The sequence below is a fragment of the Megalobrama amblycephala genome, linkage group LG3 (genome assembly GCF_018812025.1).
Source record: "Megalobrama amblycephala isolate DHTTF-2021 linkage group LG3, ASM1881202v1, whole genome shotgun sequence".
Taxonomy (NCBI): Eukaryota; Metazoa; Chordata; class Actinopteri; order Cypriniformes; family Xenocyprididae; genus Megalobrama; species Megalobrama amblycephala.
The window spans coordinates 55753444-55769847 of record NC_063046.1 but is presented as its reverse complement, the minus strand read 5'-3'; the positions used below and the strand labels follow the sequence as shown (position 1 = coordinate 55769847).

The 16404-nt window shown below is 40.3% G+C and overlaps 1 protein-coding gene across 1 annotated transcript; it reads right to left on the bottom strand.

Moving 5' to 3' along the window:
* Positions 1–12953: 12953 nt before the first annotated feature.
* On the bottom strand, positions 12954–15136 carry LOC125264192 (pyroglutamylated RFamide peptide). The gene is made up of 2 exons (XM_048183396.1): positions 13956–15136; positions 12954–13849 (listed from the first exon to the last, which is right to left on the bottom strand). Exons 1-2 carry the CDS (start codon positions 13980–13982, stop codon positions 13343–13345), a joined length of 534 nt encoding a protein of 177 aa, XP_048039353.1. The 5' UTR covers positions 13983–15136; the 3' UTR covers positions 12954–13342.
* Positions 15137–16404: the final 1268 nt, after the last annotated feature.

The window sequence follows — 16404 nt, the reverse complement described above, 5'->3', positions numbered from 1 at the left end:
GTCTGGCAAAGTGTGAATGTCTTCTTCTCTATTTCCTTTCAACAGTGCCAACTGGGTTTCTAAATTGTCTATTTGCTTAAGTAGATCGTGATAGCCCACCTTTCTTTTATGTGAAAAGTGACACTCTCTTGCCTTGTGTCCTGTCTTTCCACATGCAAAACAAACAACTTCCTGATCTTTCCTTCTTTTCTGCAAACAATGCCTTGCAATGTGACCATCCCTTCCACATGCATGACAGACAAATCTTTGAAGAGATCTCTCATTGTCTTGACAATGTCTAGCGATGTGACCAGCTTTTCCACATGCAAAACAAACAACCTCCTGATCTTCCCTTCTTTTCTCCAAACAATGCCTTGCAATGTGACCATCTCTTCCACATGCATAGCAAAGAATAACACCTTCTGAATTTACTCTTGCAAATCTCCTTGGTCTATGATGCAAACCATCAGATAATCTAGAACATTCTCTTCTGCCAAAGGCAGCAACTGGATGTCTAGATTTGGCATCTTTCATTTGATTATTTGCATTAACATTATTGTTGTAAAACTGTGTCATTTTAGCAATAATGTCATTATACTCAGAGAGAAGTGTCACAAACATTGACACAGCAGAATGAGTGAGTGGGTCACATTTGTTAATCAAGGCAGACTTGAAACTGACATCATTCTTAGTAATATCAGAATTGCCACTGAAAGTTTTAAACACCTCCAATAATCGTTCTGAAAACGCTGCTGGGTGCTCTCCTTTCCTCATGTGCATCTCAGATATTTTATCCCAATTAACTGACGTCACACCTAAAACTTCAAGCAGTGCCTGTTTCCTCTCTGACTTATTTGCAGTTCTGTCCTTTACTTTCTGAGTTAAGGCTCCAGACAAAGTGTCAGGCAAGCACATTCTTAACAAAACACATGCATCACCATCTGTAAATTGGTAAATCTCTGCATATTCCTCCAAGTTTTTCAGAAAATCTAATGGATCTTGTTTGGCAGGATCAAATTTCCCAATATACTTGATGACAATTTCTAGTTCAGTTGGATTAAATCCTCTGACCATGGTAGTGGTCATTTGCTCTTCCCTTCCTTTAATAGCATGCATAGTTGTTGTAGTATGAACTGGTGCCATGGGAAATCTAACTGTACAGTCAGAGTCTTGACTACTGAATGACTGAGAATCTCTTTCCCAACCCTCAGAGCTATGTTCCTGCAAATCTATCATTTCTGGAACTGGGTCACACAACGTGACACCTAACAATGTCTTACTGGTGTTTTTTTCAGTTATGCCATTCTTGATCATAAACTCACAAGCTGTCTTCGTTTCCTCCAAATTGCTGGCCAATTTTTCCACAAATGATTTAAGCATGTCATTGTTAGTTTTAAGAAATGCAATCTCATTCTGCATTCTGATCTTTTCTTCTTTCCATATCGTTTCACTTGCTAGGTAATTTTTTGTAGAAATTACCCCTACAGCGAGTTGTTCATTTTCAGCTTTTAACTCATCAACTTTCTTCCTAGTTACTTTGTATGAAGCAAAAACTGCTTGAAGTGCATTAGCAATTTTTCCTTCTTTGTTCTTAGGCATTTTGGGGGAATTTTTGAATTGACCCATTGCCCAATTGTATGGATCATCTGCTTTCTCTATCCCGTCAAACATTCCAGGTGAACCGTGCTTAGCTATGTATTTAATGATAATTTCCTCCATTTTCAAAACCTTATTGAACTGTGATAATTCAACAACTATTCACAATATCTTGTTTCAATGACTATACATTATCTAGTTGCTTCAAGATAAACCGTTAGTCTAATTCAGACACAAATGAACTCCATCGGACCTTAAATCTTACTACTCTAAATAGTTAAACATGTAATACTGTCACAGTACATTGGACAAAACCACATACCTAGCCACAGTAGTTTGGGCTTAAGTTTATCAAAATTAAAACAATGCCTCAGTACGTTGGGAAAAACCACACAGCTTCGGGTTATTGTTTTAAATTTCCCAGAATCACTTTGCGTCAGACTCCCTTACACTGCACTTCAGTTATTCTTTCAAATAACGTCTAGAAATAATTCTGTGACCACACTGCATTGGGTTAATTCAGTTACTTTAGAATCTTAACAGAATTATAACAACTCTACACTCAGTTTCAGTTACGTTAGAAACTTACCACTTTGTTTCAACTACTTTAGAAACAACGATTCTAATACAACTCTGCCACCACACAGTGTTGGGTTGATTCAATTACTTTAGAATCTTAGCTGAATTATAAGAGACCAACACCAAGTTTCACTTACTTTAGAAACTTTAAACTTAAGCACTTTGTTTCAGTTACTTTAGAAACAACAATTCCAATACAACTCTACCAACACACTGCATTGGGCTGATTCAGTTCCGTTAGAATCTTAAACAAAATTGTACAGGATAGGCTTAAGGCTTAACTCCTCCTGCTAATACTGAATAAACAATTCTCTTCTGTCCTTAAAATTTCCTTTCTAGATTTTTTTTAAACGAGGGGGTTCCCTGACAAAAACCAGCATAAAAGAAAGAAAACAGCTTTTTCTTACCTTTCCCACTTTATTGGAAATCCCTCCTGGCTGGCTCGCCAATGTAAGAAAAAATGATGAGGACGTTGAAGATCTCTATGAAGAAGTTTATTGCAGTGTAGCAGTGACAAAGTACATGTAGCACCTTGGGTTCATCGGAGTCGGAATGAACCCAGAACATCCAAATCTCAAACCTTTTATCCTGTTACAGCTTACCACTCTTGATGTAAATGTAGTTTCTCATGTTTTACCAGCTGTGATCTGTATGTTAATGAAGTTGTGACACCTCATTGTCTGAGATGGTTCTCTGTGTCCCACACCCATTCCCATTCTACAATTGATTACCATTTGCTCAGGACTTGATCAACCAAATGGTACATAAACAATATACCAGACTAACTTTCATCATCTCTATGATAATTAAGCCATTTTGGGGATGAGCTCATTCTAAAATATACTTTGGAGTGGAATCTGGGTCGAGGCAGACTACAATTTCTTACACTAAGAAACCTAAAACTTTACAGAAAAACCAATGAAGACTGTTCTGAAACTAAAATTGCATCAAAATTGTTCCATACATCTTAAATTGTGTCCACAAGTACTACCTGTAACCAGTTTTGCTTTAGAAGACCAACAATCCATGTAAATGTGTTAACTCTTGAATGACTGACTGAAAGTATGCCTTATTTGGACTTGATTTAATTCTTTTCCTCTTTTCTAAATCCTGACTTGAATGAAATCCGTTTAAAATATATCATATTCCATTTAATAGAAATTATGTTAAAATGGCACTCTGCTAAAGCAGAGACGGGAAGTAACACCTATGTTTTATTGGGGACAGAGAAAAGCCATTTTGAAACAGGACGATATCTGATTGGACAAAACTCCTCTGAGGTGTGACAAACAACTAAGTTTAATAGTCATATCGCAAGACAAGACAAGAGAGACAAGACAAACAGAAGAAAGAACCGGTCAGCCATGACCAGAGTAAGCAGAACAACGCGTAACTATGGAGTAACAAGAAGAACAGACAAGCAGCTCATTCAAGCCATCCAACTTTACTCACTTTTCTTTTACAAAATTTTCTTTTCCGCTGAAAGTCTCATGTTTCGAAGTTTTGCCGCAAAGTTCAACCAACGACTTCTGCTGCTTCAGCTTTAACTCCAGCCATGACAAAGAGACTTCCTTTCATTTTTCAGCGAGCTCAAACGTGATTGGTTTTGACCTAACCACTAGTGTTGCTTTCGTCAACGAAAATTATGACCAAATATCGTTGTCAACGAACCTTTATCATGTGACGAAAACGAGACGAGACGCGACGTAAATTCTGGTCATGTGACAATGACTATAATTAAACGTATAATGCAATATTGTTGACGAATAAAAACGAGACTAAATGTGGTTTACAAAATAAAAACTATGCTAAAATGTCTCTTAATTTTCGTTGACCAAAACGAGACGAGACGAAATGTTATAACGTTATTTCGTCTCGTTTAGTCGCGTTATTGTTATTATTTTGCAGTTTTTCTGTGTCTCACTTCAGGAGCTGCATCAGATCGCACTGTGCAGACTCAGGCGACGTCACTCCTTTAAGCTCCACTCGTGGCATTATTTAGAAGATGCAGCTGCGGTGAGTTTAGCATAAATGACAACAAACAAAGTTGAGTCTGACACAGAGAAAGGGACCGATATGTAGGGAAATATGTAGATTTCACGTGCTCATAACTTTATCAAAAATGCACAGATCATAGAAACTGCACATCATTATTTAAAGCAGATTCTTACGATTCTTAGGAAATGAATCCAAAATCAACATAATATATTGCATTGTTCACAAGATATTACACAGGAAATGATTTAACATACTTGGCTAAAAATGTGTCTCATCTTTCCAGGATGCAGTGTGTATCCAATGATCCCAGACCCATCCATGTTCGTTTTCCAATGTGGAATAACACAAAATAAGTATCATCTTAAAGCTTAGAAACCGTCTCAGGTTACGTATGTAACCATGGTTCCCTGAGAACAGGGAACCAGACTCTGCGCTGATTGCGCTTTGGGGAACGTCACGTGACCCAGGTGTCTGAAAGCAACTATCCAACAACTCCAATCCCTATTGGCCGGCGACAGCCTATGACGTCATACGGCACGACCCGGACGTATAAAGGGAGCGCCTGGAGAGACAGAAGACATCTATCGTCTTGAGGGACTGTTCTGCAGGCAGGCAACCCGAAGCATGGCTGGAAAGCGCAGAGTCTCGTTCCCTGTTCTCAGGGAACCATGGTTACATACGTAACCTGAGACGTTCCCTTTCGAAAGGGAACTTCAACTCTGCGCTGATTGCGCTTTGGGGAACGATATACCCACGCCGCCATGCTTGAGGAGAGTGCATGCCAAATAATATGGCTGACAAACGTCAAGCAGTTTCGAAGGAAACGCTTAGCAACTCACCCTCGGGTCACACCAGGCTGTCAGTGACAGCATTCCCTATGGCCAACAGCCCAAGCTGAGCCAACAGAGGCCTTCCAGAGATAGAAGGCCTACTAAGGCCGCTAGAGGCATCTGAAACCAACTTTTCCACAGACAAAGTGGTTTCTTTAAGGGAATGAGGCCAGGGAACCGAAGGGAACCCCGTCCAGTCACTAGAGGGGAACGAAGTTACCCCTAATGCCACCAGGGAGGCCGACCTGGTCTGTCATAGGACAAACTTAGTCTTGGCCAACCCTGTCTGAGTACAGAATCTCCATAATGCATTCTTCGTAGAAGAGAGCAGGTAAGAGTGACTGCAGAAAGGCAGAAGCAACTCAGACCTACCACCACGTAGAGATGGGCATCCTGGAGAGCAGAACTCAGCTGAGTGCTATGAACCCTCCTATTGAGGGGAGATAATCCGCTCATCCTAGGATCTACTCAGTGCTTAATTAACGCACTGAGGAGGCTGTGCGCTAGAGAACCCTGATACAGGGGAGCACAAACCAGCCTGGGGCTGAACCTTAGGAGGAGGCCTGATAAGGCCTACCACCATGATCAGCTTAGGGAGCTAAGCACTATTACAACATAACCCCAAAGGGGAAGTACAAAGCTCACCTAACAGGTAGACCATGCAATGGGCACGTACTCATGGAGGCCAAAGAGTAGCCTACAGCATGATAGTAACTATATGTGAAACAGAAGTATATTCAAAAAGTGGCCTGAAGGGGCCACCCTGAACACCTGTCTGGCTGCAGCAGACAGGCAACTTCAACGGCAGCATGGGAGACTGCAAAGTGCCCGTATGTTAGTCTACCCAACACAATCCAACGAGCAGTGTACTCAGTAAAAGCACCTTTTTACTCTTTCAAGCAAGAGGAGTACAACATACGCCGACACATAGTTGAGGAAGGCCCGTGCGGGCCTATCACCTCAACAGACACGTGGGCATCAGCTCGTGGCAGTGTTCTTAGGCACCGAAGAACGATAAATAACCGACACCAAGGAGGTTAAATATCATCTGGGCACCTGGCCAACCAGATCTGCCATCTCTAAGAGCATGAATAGATCCACCTTAGACCTCTAGGTGGCTATTAGCTCAACTAGCGTAAGATCAGGCTCAGGGAGACGGATGCAGTTCAAACCAAACCTCAGTAAGGTTTAACCACAGCATACATCCTGAGGGGCTAGCCACTCAAGTACTCGGAAAAGCACCATAAATTCTCACAGCGAGAAGAGTACGCAGCTGAACTCCAAATGCTACACCAGAGGCCGAGAAGAGGCCTACCTTAGTAAACATATGGCATCAGCAAGCGGCTGCCATAACCAGTCCACCCAAAAGCCATGTATTTAGCATTGAAACCTCCTCAGAAGAAATACATAGAACGCTGCCACCCAACGTGAACAGGCCTGATTAGGGCCTATCCGTTGAGGTGGGGCGTGGCCTTTTAAGGTGGTCAGGTTTTTTCAAAGCATCCTGCCAACAAATCAACTAAAAAGGAGGCCTAGTGGGGCCTACAATCTCAGCGACAAGTGGCGTTCAGCAACTGTTGAAATGCAACACAGACTGTGCCAGCATGTGAACTAGAAAAGAGGCCTGTTGGGGCCTACCATTCTAATGACACGTGGCTTCAGCCCGTGAAATGCTGTAAACTATGTGAGCAAACTATGATCAGCTAACAGCACTTGTTATAAAAACAATTGCTAACTAGAAGGAGGTTAAATAACCATAAGAGCCTACAATAAAAGTTATATGCAATATAGCTGTTAACAAGATTACAAAAAAGGGAGCTAATACAAACCAGCTTTTCTCAAAAAGTGGTTCTATACTACCCTGAGTATGCAATCCAACAGGTGATGCACTCACTAACACCAATAAACCTACTAATGGGGAAAATAGGTCACCAGTGTCTCCCATAGCGGCTAAATAAAAAAGCCTGCTATTATGGGAACAGGTGCTAACCTGTGGCAGCATAAGTAAGCTCACATACGATGTAGGGCAAAAGTCTAGAACTTCAAAGCAATACAGCGCTTTCATGTATATGCTGTTTTCAAAGAGGAAAATAATTCTCTCCATACAGATTCTCAAATCTGTACTGAGCCATAGAGGACGAATGCTAAACCCTAGCAACATCAACTCAAACTTGGTTAGAGAAACAAGTGGCTCAGAGGAAAAAACCCATTTTCCCTAGCATAAAAGTTCTAGAAAGTGGGGCCTTGCACACACAGCATGACTTATCTACGCAAAGATAAGGGCCTACCACCTGAGATAACAGCATCAGGGAGTCTAAAAAACAGTCTACAACCTAGCTGTTTAAACTCAACAATTGCACCTACATAGCAAGGGGATAATGGGCATACGGCCTGACAACTCCCTCGGGAGGAGACCAGAACTAGGAACTATACAACCTGACAAGGGATAGTATACATTGGGTTATACGCAAATAACACACCTAACCTAGCTCTAGCCTGGCCGCTAAGCTACGGGCCTTCTTACAGGGCCACAAGCCTAGTGAAGCCTGGGCTTCACCTTCAAATCTCATGGAAAGAGAAAGAAAGCGAAGCTCACAAGCAAACAATGTCAGGCGGCCAATTAAGGCCGACCTAAACATACATAACTGAAGTGACGAGTGTCAACTTAAACTACCCTAGAATACAGTAGATGAGAAGCTACTTCTAAACAACAGGCGGCTAAGAGGCGGCCATTTTGTGGCCTGCACACTAGCCAGCCTATCAACTTCAGTTTGCCCAAAAACCCCTACTTTTTCCTGACTGCATGCCCAGAAAACTATACAGGAAAATAAGGTCTTATTTTAAACACATAAAATATAGACCCCCCTGCGGCTCAAAGACCAAAGACTCCTAATGCTCCTTTTTTTTACATAAAAAGGATGGAATCCAAGGCTCCTTTAAGCCTAAAAGATCCTCTTACCATCAAACAGAAACAGCGGGCTAACATGAATAATCACTATGGGCCCAGCCATCAGTCTGACTATAAGAAGCATCTGAGCATGAATATGTTTATATACATACATATGCATATAAACATACATACATATATATATATATATATATATATATATATATATATATATATATATATATATATATATATATACGTACATATACATAATATATATATATACATATACATACATATACATATATACATATACACAGGAGGTGGAAGAAGAAGAGGAGAGGGTAGATATAAATCGCCCTATGTAGCTGGGGAATCGATTACAAACGCAACAGTGTTTACAATCGATCACCCACCTCACTCTTGCCTCTTCCTCCTCCCGTCTGTCTGGGTTCAGATACAAATCTGGACGGCTAGGGGTTTTTCCATGCCCTCCCGATCTCAAACGAGGAGATCAGAAGGGAATGGAAAGTCATGGAAGCCGCTGCATTAATGGACAGAAAGGAACCGCTCGTCGAGCCATCCGTGCGTGGCCCCTTTCTTAACGTGCTCTCACGGCAGCTGCAGCCCCCAAACAGACAGCAGCTCCGCACACACACAACAGCCAGAGGAGCGCCCGCGCCGGACGCGATGACGTCAAACAGAAACGTCATCGTCACCCAGTCATCCCCGTCAGCCGCAGGGAAGCCGAGAAAGGGAGAGACAACTTTCTCAAACTTCCCAACGAACTCATCTGCGAGCCCTATGATCGCGGACACCGTATTGCCTCAGCAAACAGGGCCAGTACCATAAGGCACAGATGCAGACACCTCTTCCCTCGGGAAGAGTGTCAAACGGGAACGGAGCGTCCCGATGAGACGCTCACAGTAAACAACAGACAAACACAGACAGCGCCCTCAGGCACTGTGTATGCTCGCTCCTCTCCAGACAGAAAAAAATGCCCAGAAAATGTGAATATAAGTGTCCAACCCGAGGACACGAATAAACACATCCTCTTGAACGTTAGTAAGGCATATAAAAAACCCTACCGGAGTTGGAATAGTCGTAATCAGACAGAACAGGACCGAAAGACGAAGAGATGTCTTCTGTCTCTCCAGGCGCTCCCTTTATACGTCCAGGTCGCGCCGTATGACATCATAGGCTGTCGCCGGCCAATAGGGATTGGAGTTGTTGGATAGTTGCTTTCAGACACCTGGGTCACATGACGTTCCCCAAAGTGCAATCAGCGCAGAGTTGAAGTTCCCTTTCGAAAGGGAATCGGCTTTTTAATGCATCTAACCATTTTGAAAAACTCCTAACGAGTGCTGAGAAGTGCCTTTTAAACCTGAGTTTACCGTCCGTGGGCGCCATCTAGCGGCGAAAAAATGAATAACACTTTATTTAACTGTACTTTATGCCACAAAATTTGAACCAGATGCAGCTCACATGTAGGAGAGCATCACCAAAAAAGAATTTTTCTCTGATCTTATTGCTTTCCTAAGTTATTCCATGTCAAACAAAAAAAATATATAAAATAATAAAAATATATATACATTTTTTTTTTGTCTTTTATCAGCAGTTTTTCAGCATGAAAATGTCCAAATGTAATGTAATTTATATTTTCTAAAACATTAAAGTGTTCTATCAAATGAATCTCCTTGCTACAGTTTTGGAGTTATGAGTCTTTACTTTTTTGTGTTTCGCTCAGAAAAAATAACCTCTATTGACTGGGTTAAATAGAGTTGCATTACTAAAAAAAGAGACTAAAATACAATTTTCATTGAGTAAAGTTAGACTAAATGTCATCAGGTGTCGTCGACTAAAACTAGACTAAAATGTCATCAGTTTTCGTCGACTAAAACTAAACGAAAATAGTCATGGATAATTCTGACTAAAAAAAGACTAAAATGCTCAGACCTTTAGTCGACTGAAACTTGACTAGACTAAAAAGTGTATGAACGTGACTAAAACTAATAAAAACTAAAATGACCGCTTGACACAAAGACTACTAAAACTAAAATTAAAACAGGCCGCCAAAAACAACACTACTAACCACTATCTGGACCTGAAGAGACAAATCATCGACTTGGAAAACCCTTCTCTGCACGCCGACGAGGGAAATTCACATTTAAAGTCGACTAAAGCAAGTACCCCAGATTAAAACTTAACTGGTGCATTTATATAAGTATTTAATTAGGCTAACTTTAAAATATGCCCAAGTTTTAGTTCAGGTCTGTTTATGTGTCTGTGTGTTGGTAAAATGGCGTAGGTAAACAGGGAGGCTATCGAAATACTTTCAGTTCAGGAACCTGTTGAACTTCCTTGAAATAACAGAAAGTTATGCTGCGTTCACGTCACCTCGTATTTACCGGAATCTTGAGATAACAACACGTGACGTTATATTCGGACCTGTTCACGTCCTTTTGGTCCTTGGACTGGGAATTATGCGTTTCCATGGCACCACTATCAACGCTTAAATGAATCTACAGTGGTCAGGTGGTACAGCAACCACGTGGTACATGTGGGAGCTTTCAGAAAACTCCCAGCTTACAAGCTGTAATTACGAGCTCTACGAGGACGTGAACGATTTTTACAAGCTAGAATCTCGTAAATACTGGAATTATGAGGCCGCGTGAACGCACCTTTATATCATCTCGACTGATCTTTTAAATAGGCCTACTTTACTAAAATTGAAATTATTGATTTAATAAAAGTGATTTTTTTTTTAACCTGCTACGACGGTTCCGTAATGAAGTGTCTTGGAACGCTTCAAAATACAGCATTCTGTGCAGAATTCAAATGGGTCTGATATGTTTTGTGGTCTGCGCCAACTCACACATATCATCCGCTATGCTATCGTGTCTCCAGACCAGTGCTTCCCAAACTGTCGTTATTTTTTTTTTTTGGCGCACCAAAAATATTCTCGTCGCTTTATAATATTAATATTGAACCACTGTACTCACATGAACCGATTTAAATATGTTTTTAGTACCTTTTAGGAGCCATCGGATTTCAACTAAAATATCTTAATTTGTGTTCCGAAGATTAACGAAGGTCTTACGGGTGTGGAACGGCATGAGGGTAAGTAAACAGAATTTTTGGGTGAACTAACCCTTTAAAACACTTAGTTAAAAACATTTCATCAAAATGAAATAAGCATCAAAACATATAAATTCAATTATAGTAACAATTTGTTTGTCTTGACTGACATATATCTTTATCATGACATCACTGTTAATCATACTCAATACCTAATTATTTTTAATCTGAAACTCAATTTTCACATTTTACAGTACTCAGACCGTCAAAGGTACAGCATTCGAAATCAAATAATTAAGACTTCCTTTAAAGTCAGTTTTAAACTAAAATGTCTTGTCAATTATAACTGCTCAGGCTAAATGACCAAAATCTTAACCCTCTTATTTGGCAGTGATCTTTTTCATCTCATTAATCTTGCCACTGCACCAAAATTGTCATAAACAAACACAAACGGACAGATTTTTTTTATATTTAATCTTCCATATCACTTATAAATTATACAAATTTGCACTATAAGACATTATCAATTTCTTTATAGCTGTTTTTGAAACAGTTTTACATCTTTTTTTTTCATCACAATAATTTCAACTGCTTTTAATTTTGTCACTCTATCCCATCAAATTGTTAGTCTGCAGATCTAAACTTAATCAGTCACTACTCACTTCTTCAAGACGACAACCACTATAGCAACAACTGCCAGCATAAGCAGACCACCAATCACTGCTCCAATCATACCTGAGATAGTCTCAGGCGTGCAGTCTTTGCATTGTCCATCTATACAAATGCCAAGAAAAAATATTTTAAATCAATTTGAACTAACTGAGTATAATACATGATGAAAATGGAAGTTGGTAAAGCCTTTGAAATATCAAGTGCTATTTCTATTTATATACGTAACTGCTTTAATTACTCCATTTGACGATAATTGGTTCTTTTAAAGTACTGTGGGACACAAAACAGTCATATTCTGCTTTTTTTTATCCTCCTTGATGTTTACACTCTTCCTCTGTTGGAAGGTTCCATCATGGTTTGGTCTGATTCCTGTTGATTCAGTGTCCTCCTCCAGGCAGGTACAACAGCACCGAGGAGAACCGCCGAACACTGATGGCTTCTCTTTAACTGATACCTGTCAAACAGGTTAATATGTAAGTCAAAATTCCCCATCCACACCCTCAAGAGATATTAAGTAACCAATACTAAAACAGTTCGCAGTGTCACTAATATCCATGAGCGAAGGTAGTCACGAGCTTCCTTTTCCTTATGCTGTTCCGTGAATGCCATTCAAAAAACGTATTCTAAACAAAATACGCTAATTAGGATTAAACAAAATAAGCTTTATTGGTTCTCCTACAACAATATCTATAGGCCATGTAAACCATTATTATTGGCCAGTCGGTTGACAACTTGACATTTTTTTTTAAATACAAAATTGACATTTTTCAGACACTTTTTTTCAGGACTGTTAGATTTATGTGCATAACTTAACAGTAAACTAAAAGTAATTAGATTTGTACAGTTATTCTGTATTAAATAATAGGCATTTCTGTATGTAAAGATTAAAAAGTGGGGGGGAAAAAAACAATTAGACCAATGACAGCTAATTCCTCTTTTAGCTGAAAAATCTATCAAATTTGTTTTTATCTATTCAAGCCCGTTTTTCTTTTGCAATTATGCAGTCCAGTGACCAAGCATTTGGCCAAATTGAGTTAGCTTATTTATGACATTCCCTTTCAAATTTCATGACCACAAAAATAATTTGACATTTTTTACTGTCAGAAAGATCCATACTGTATACTGATGTTTTACAATACCAGGAAAATTATATTTAGTTACGAAGGCACTTGCTATATTTCTTTTACTGAAACTCTCAGAAGACATCTCTACTTTTAATGTAAGCTTAAATTTAAACTGACAGCAGCAATTTGCTCACTGCAGATTATTTTTCAGTCAACGATTTTCAGTCAGTGATTTTAAATTATAGTTGCCGAGGCGTCATGAGTGAAAGATACTGTTGGCAACATACATCAAGTTAGTGTCAGAGACAGTATACACACCCAGCATATAACCTGAAGTGAGAATGATGTTTTGTAGACAAATAAGTGAGGACTGCAGAATATTTAACAATTTTTAATAAGTGTCATATAGTTTGCATTTTTCCCCATGAAAAACAATTTCTGTTTCTCTTATCTACATGGTTGACATTTTTTATTAGCGCACCCCTCCCCTCTTTTTTTATACTTTGTCTCCAAAGTACAGCTAAGTTACACACTCACTCTCACTCTAACTCTCTCTCTCTCTCTCTCTCTCTCTCTCACACACACACACACACACACACACACACACACACACACACACACACACACACACACACACACACTTACAGACATCTTCCACTTCACTTTCTGCCAAATCTAAAACCAAATCCTCCTTTCTGTCTGCTGAAGGCTTGCAAACCTCCTGCAATGGAAGTGAGCGCCTCATTCCGCTTCTCTCCACCCTCTTCTTCTATTTCTCCCCCCTTTGGATATGGCACAGACACTATATGGTTGTCTGGGAATGTCCCCATGGGTCTCCGTCCAAGCTCCTCTCTCTTCTGGTCCTTCACCATGCCCCTTTGTCCCCATCCCAGTTCTGCCTTCACCCTCTCCAGAAGCTCCTCAGGTTCCGGGTCCTGAATCAGAGCCCAGGGCTGGAGCGCCACCACTGGCCTGCCATCTGGACCTCCCAGTGAAGCCTGAAGCTGGAGCATTGATCCTTCCCACTCAGGGTTGTCCAGTGTAGGCAGATAAACCATGGGATGGTGTGGCAGCATTAGACCTCTGGGAGGCTGAATCAGTAGCACCAGCAAAAAGAAAACTGTGGTTTTTAGAGTGGAGGAGAGATGGTAAACCTGGAATTTCATCTGAAATTTAAGAAATAATTGAGTTGAGAAAATTCCATCTAAAAAGAGACAAACATCATCCTTAACTGACCTAATTTTTTCACATCAAACCAATTTTAAGACTTACCTTGCAGAGTTCTGAATCTTCATCCATCAAGCCATCTGCTTGTAGCTTCTTTAAATACCCTACACATGCTAGATTTGCCCATTGTCAATGACTAGACAGCTGTTCGTTGATTAGTTAAAACATCCATGTGACGCACAAGACCATCTCCACAATGTCATCAAAATTCCTTTAACTAGGATACACAGTCAGCTTAACTGGGAGAGTGAAGTGGACAATTACTGAAAAATGGACACATATGCAATCTAACACACAAAGCCTCAAGTTTGTACCTCACCAAGAGGTCTGAGAAATATCAGGAAGAATTTTGCTGTTGTCTCCTCATGGTTAGTGTGTTACATCCCATGGTGTTCTGATTATAATATGCTCTCCTCCGCTTCTCTCCATCACTCTCTCGCTCAGGTTAATTACCACCAGATGCAACTTGTCGTGAGCATGCCTGAGACGGAGCAGAGGAGAATAAATGGAGCACTCCGAAAATGCTATGCTGAGGAACACTTCTCTCCAGCCTTAGACTGAAAACTGTTTGTCTGTGCATGCCGAAGTGAGAGCCCTTGCTGATAACTTTGAGTTAGGAGTGGGTCCTGTACTTGTTAGTTCTGTGCCAGCAGCCTTTCATTAGTGTTGCTTACCAGTTTATCCTCGTAACTAAAAAGTATTGTATCCTTCATTAACTTAATTTACTCTGCTTTAAAGCTTTACTTGTGGGTAATTATAAGGTATTGTATCACTTTTATTAACTATATTTACTAGCTTATGGTGTTTGATGCCTTTTTATTGTGTATGACACCTGTTTTTGACAAGAGAGAAAGAGGATTGTTATGTTGTTGTTGTTGTTTTTCATCTTTGTTTTTGTGCAGGGTAGGTGGATTCTCTAAACCTTAGTTAGCTTATGTTTTGTTTATTACTTGGCCATGTTTTCACTCTGAGACTGTGTGAAGTGTGTTCTTCCCATATCTTTTATCTTTGTGTTTGATATCATCACATTTTCTTTTCCTCTGTTACCTTCCCTCCTGACCCCTAGACTGAGATGGAAACAAAATGAATGGTTGTTAAAGTTTAGATCATTAGGCCAAGTTAGAATGGTCCTGTGCAAAGCTGTTGTACCCCTAAAGAATCAATTTTTCCTTTTTTTTTTTTTTTCCTGACAGTGTATATCAGCCTAGCAACTGCAATATTTAAGAAACCACTTAACACCTTGACAACAGCTTAGCAACACCATAACTCCTACTTACAAATATGCCTACTTCACTAAAATGAAGTATAAAGAAAATGTTCTAATGCGTAGTATTAATAAAACATTAAGCAAACAAATGCTTACTGCTTCCTCCAAGATTCTTCCATGTGACCATTGGAGAGAAGTCATCATATTTGTAAATGGTGGGAAACGGTGACACAGATGTCTGGATTGTATTTATACTACGCATATTGTTTATGGTTGAGAAGTTAAGTTCTTTATCAAAGGCAATACTTATATTCTGACAGAAAACAGATTTGAAATGGAAAAAAAAAATCACTTGGAAACACTATAACAACCACCAAGCATTCACTTAGAAGACCTTAGTAACCTTCCAGAACATTCTATTAACACCTTAGAAACCCATCTGTCTGTCTATCTATGTATAACCTTTAAGCATTTGTTAACTTTCAGACAGAGCCTTTTCAAGCCAACATTCAAGTTTTGACAGATTTGCTGAGCTCACTGACTGATCCAAAAGCATTCCTATCAGGACATGCTCTCTAAATGGAATTTATCAATATATACAGTTAAATATTACACGCTGTGATTGACCACTGACAGGTGACATAACACTGATTATCTCTTTATCATAGCAGCTTTTGTAGGTGGGATATATTAGGAAGCAAGTGAACATTTTGATGTGTTAGAAGCAGGAAAAAAGGGAATGCGTAAGGATTTGAGTGAGTTTGAAAACTGCAGCTCTTGTGGGGTGTTCCCGGGCAGTGGTCAGTATCTATCAAAAGTGGTCCAAGGAAGGAACAGTGGTGAACCGGCGACAGGGTAATGGGTGGCCAAGGCTCATTGCTGCACGTGGGGAGCGAAGGCAAGTCTGTGTGGTCCGATCCAACAGACGAGCTACTGTAGCTCAAATTGCTCAAGAAGTTAATGCTGGTTCTGATAGAAAGATGTCAGAATACACAGTGCATCGCAGTTTGTTGCGTATGGGGCTGCATAGCCACAGACCAGTCAGGGTGCCCATGCTGTCCACTGCCAATAGCGCCAACAGTGGGCATGTGAGCATGAGAACTGGACCACGGAGCAATGGAAGAACGTTTTCTTTTACATCACGTGGATGGCCGTGTGCATGTGCGTCGCTTACCTGGGGAACACATGGCACCAGGATGCAATATGGAAAGAAGACAAGACAGCGGAGGCAATGTGATGCTTTGGGCAATGTTCTGCTGGGAAACCTTGGGTTTTGCCATCCATGTG

Coding starts and splice junctions, on each gene's coding strand:
- LOC125264192 (XM_048183396.1), bottom strand. CDS start 13,982: ATGGATGAAGATTCAGAACTCTGCAAG. Junction 13,850..13,955: donor AAGATTCAGAACTCTGCAAG/GTAAGTCTTAAA, acceptor CTTAAATTTCAG/ATGAAATTCCAGGTTTACCA.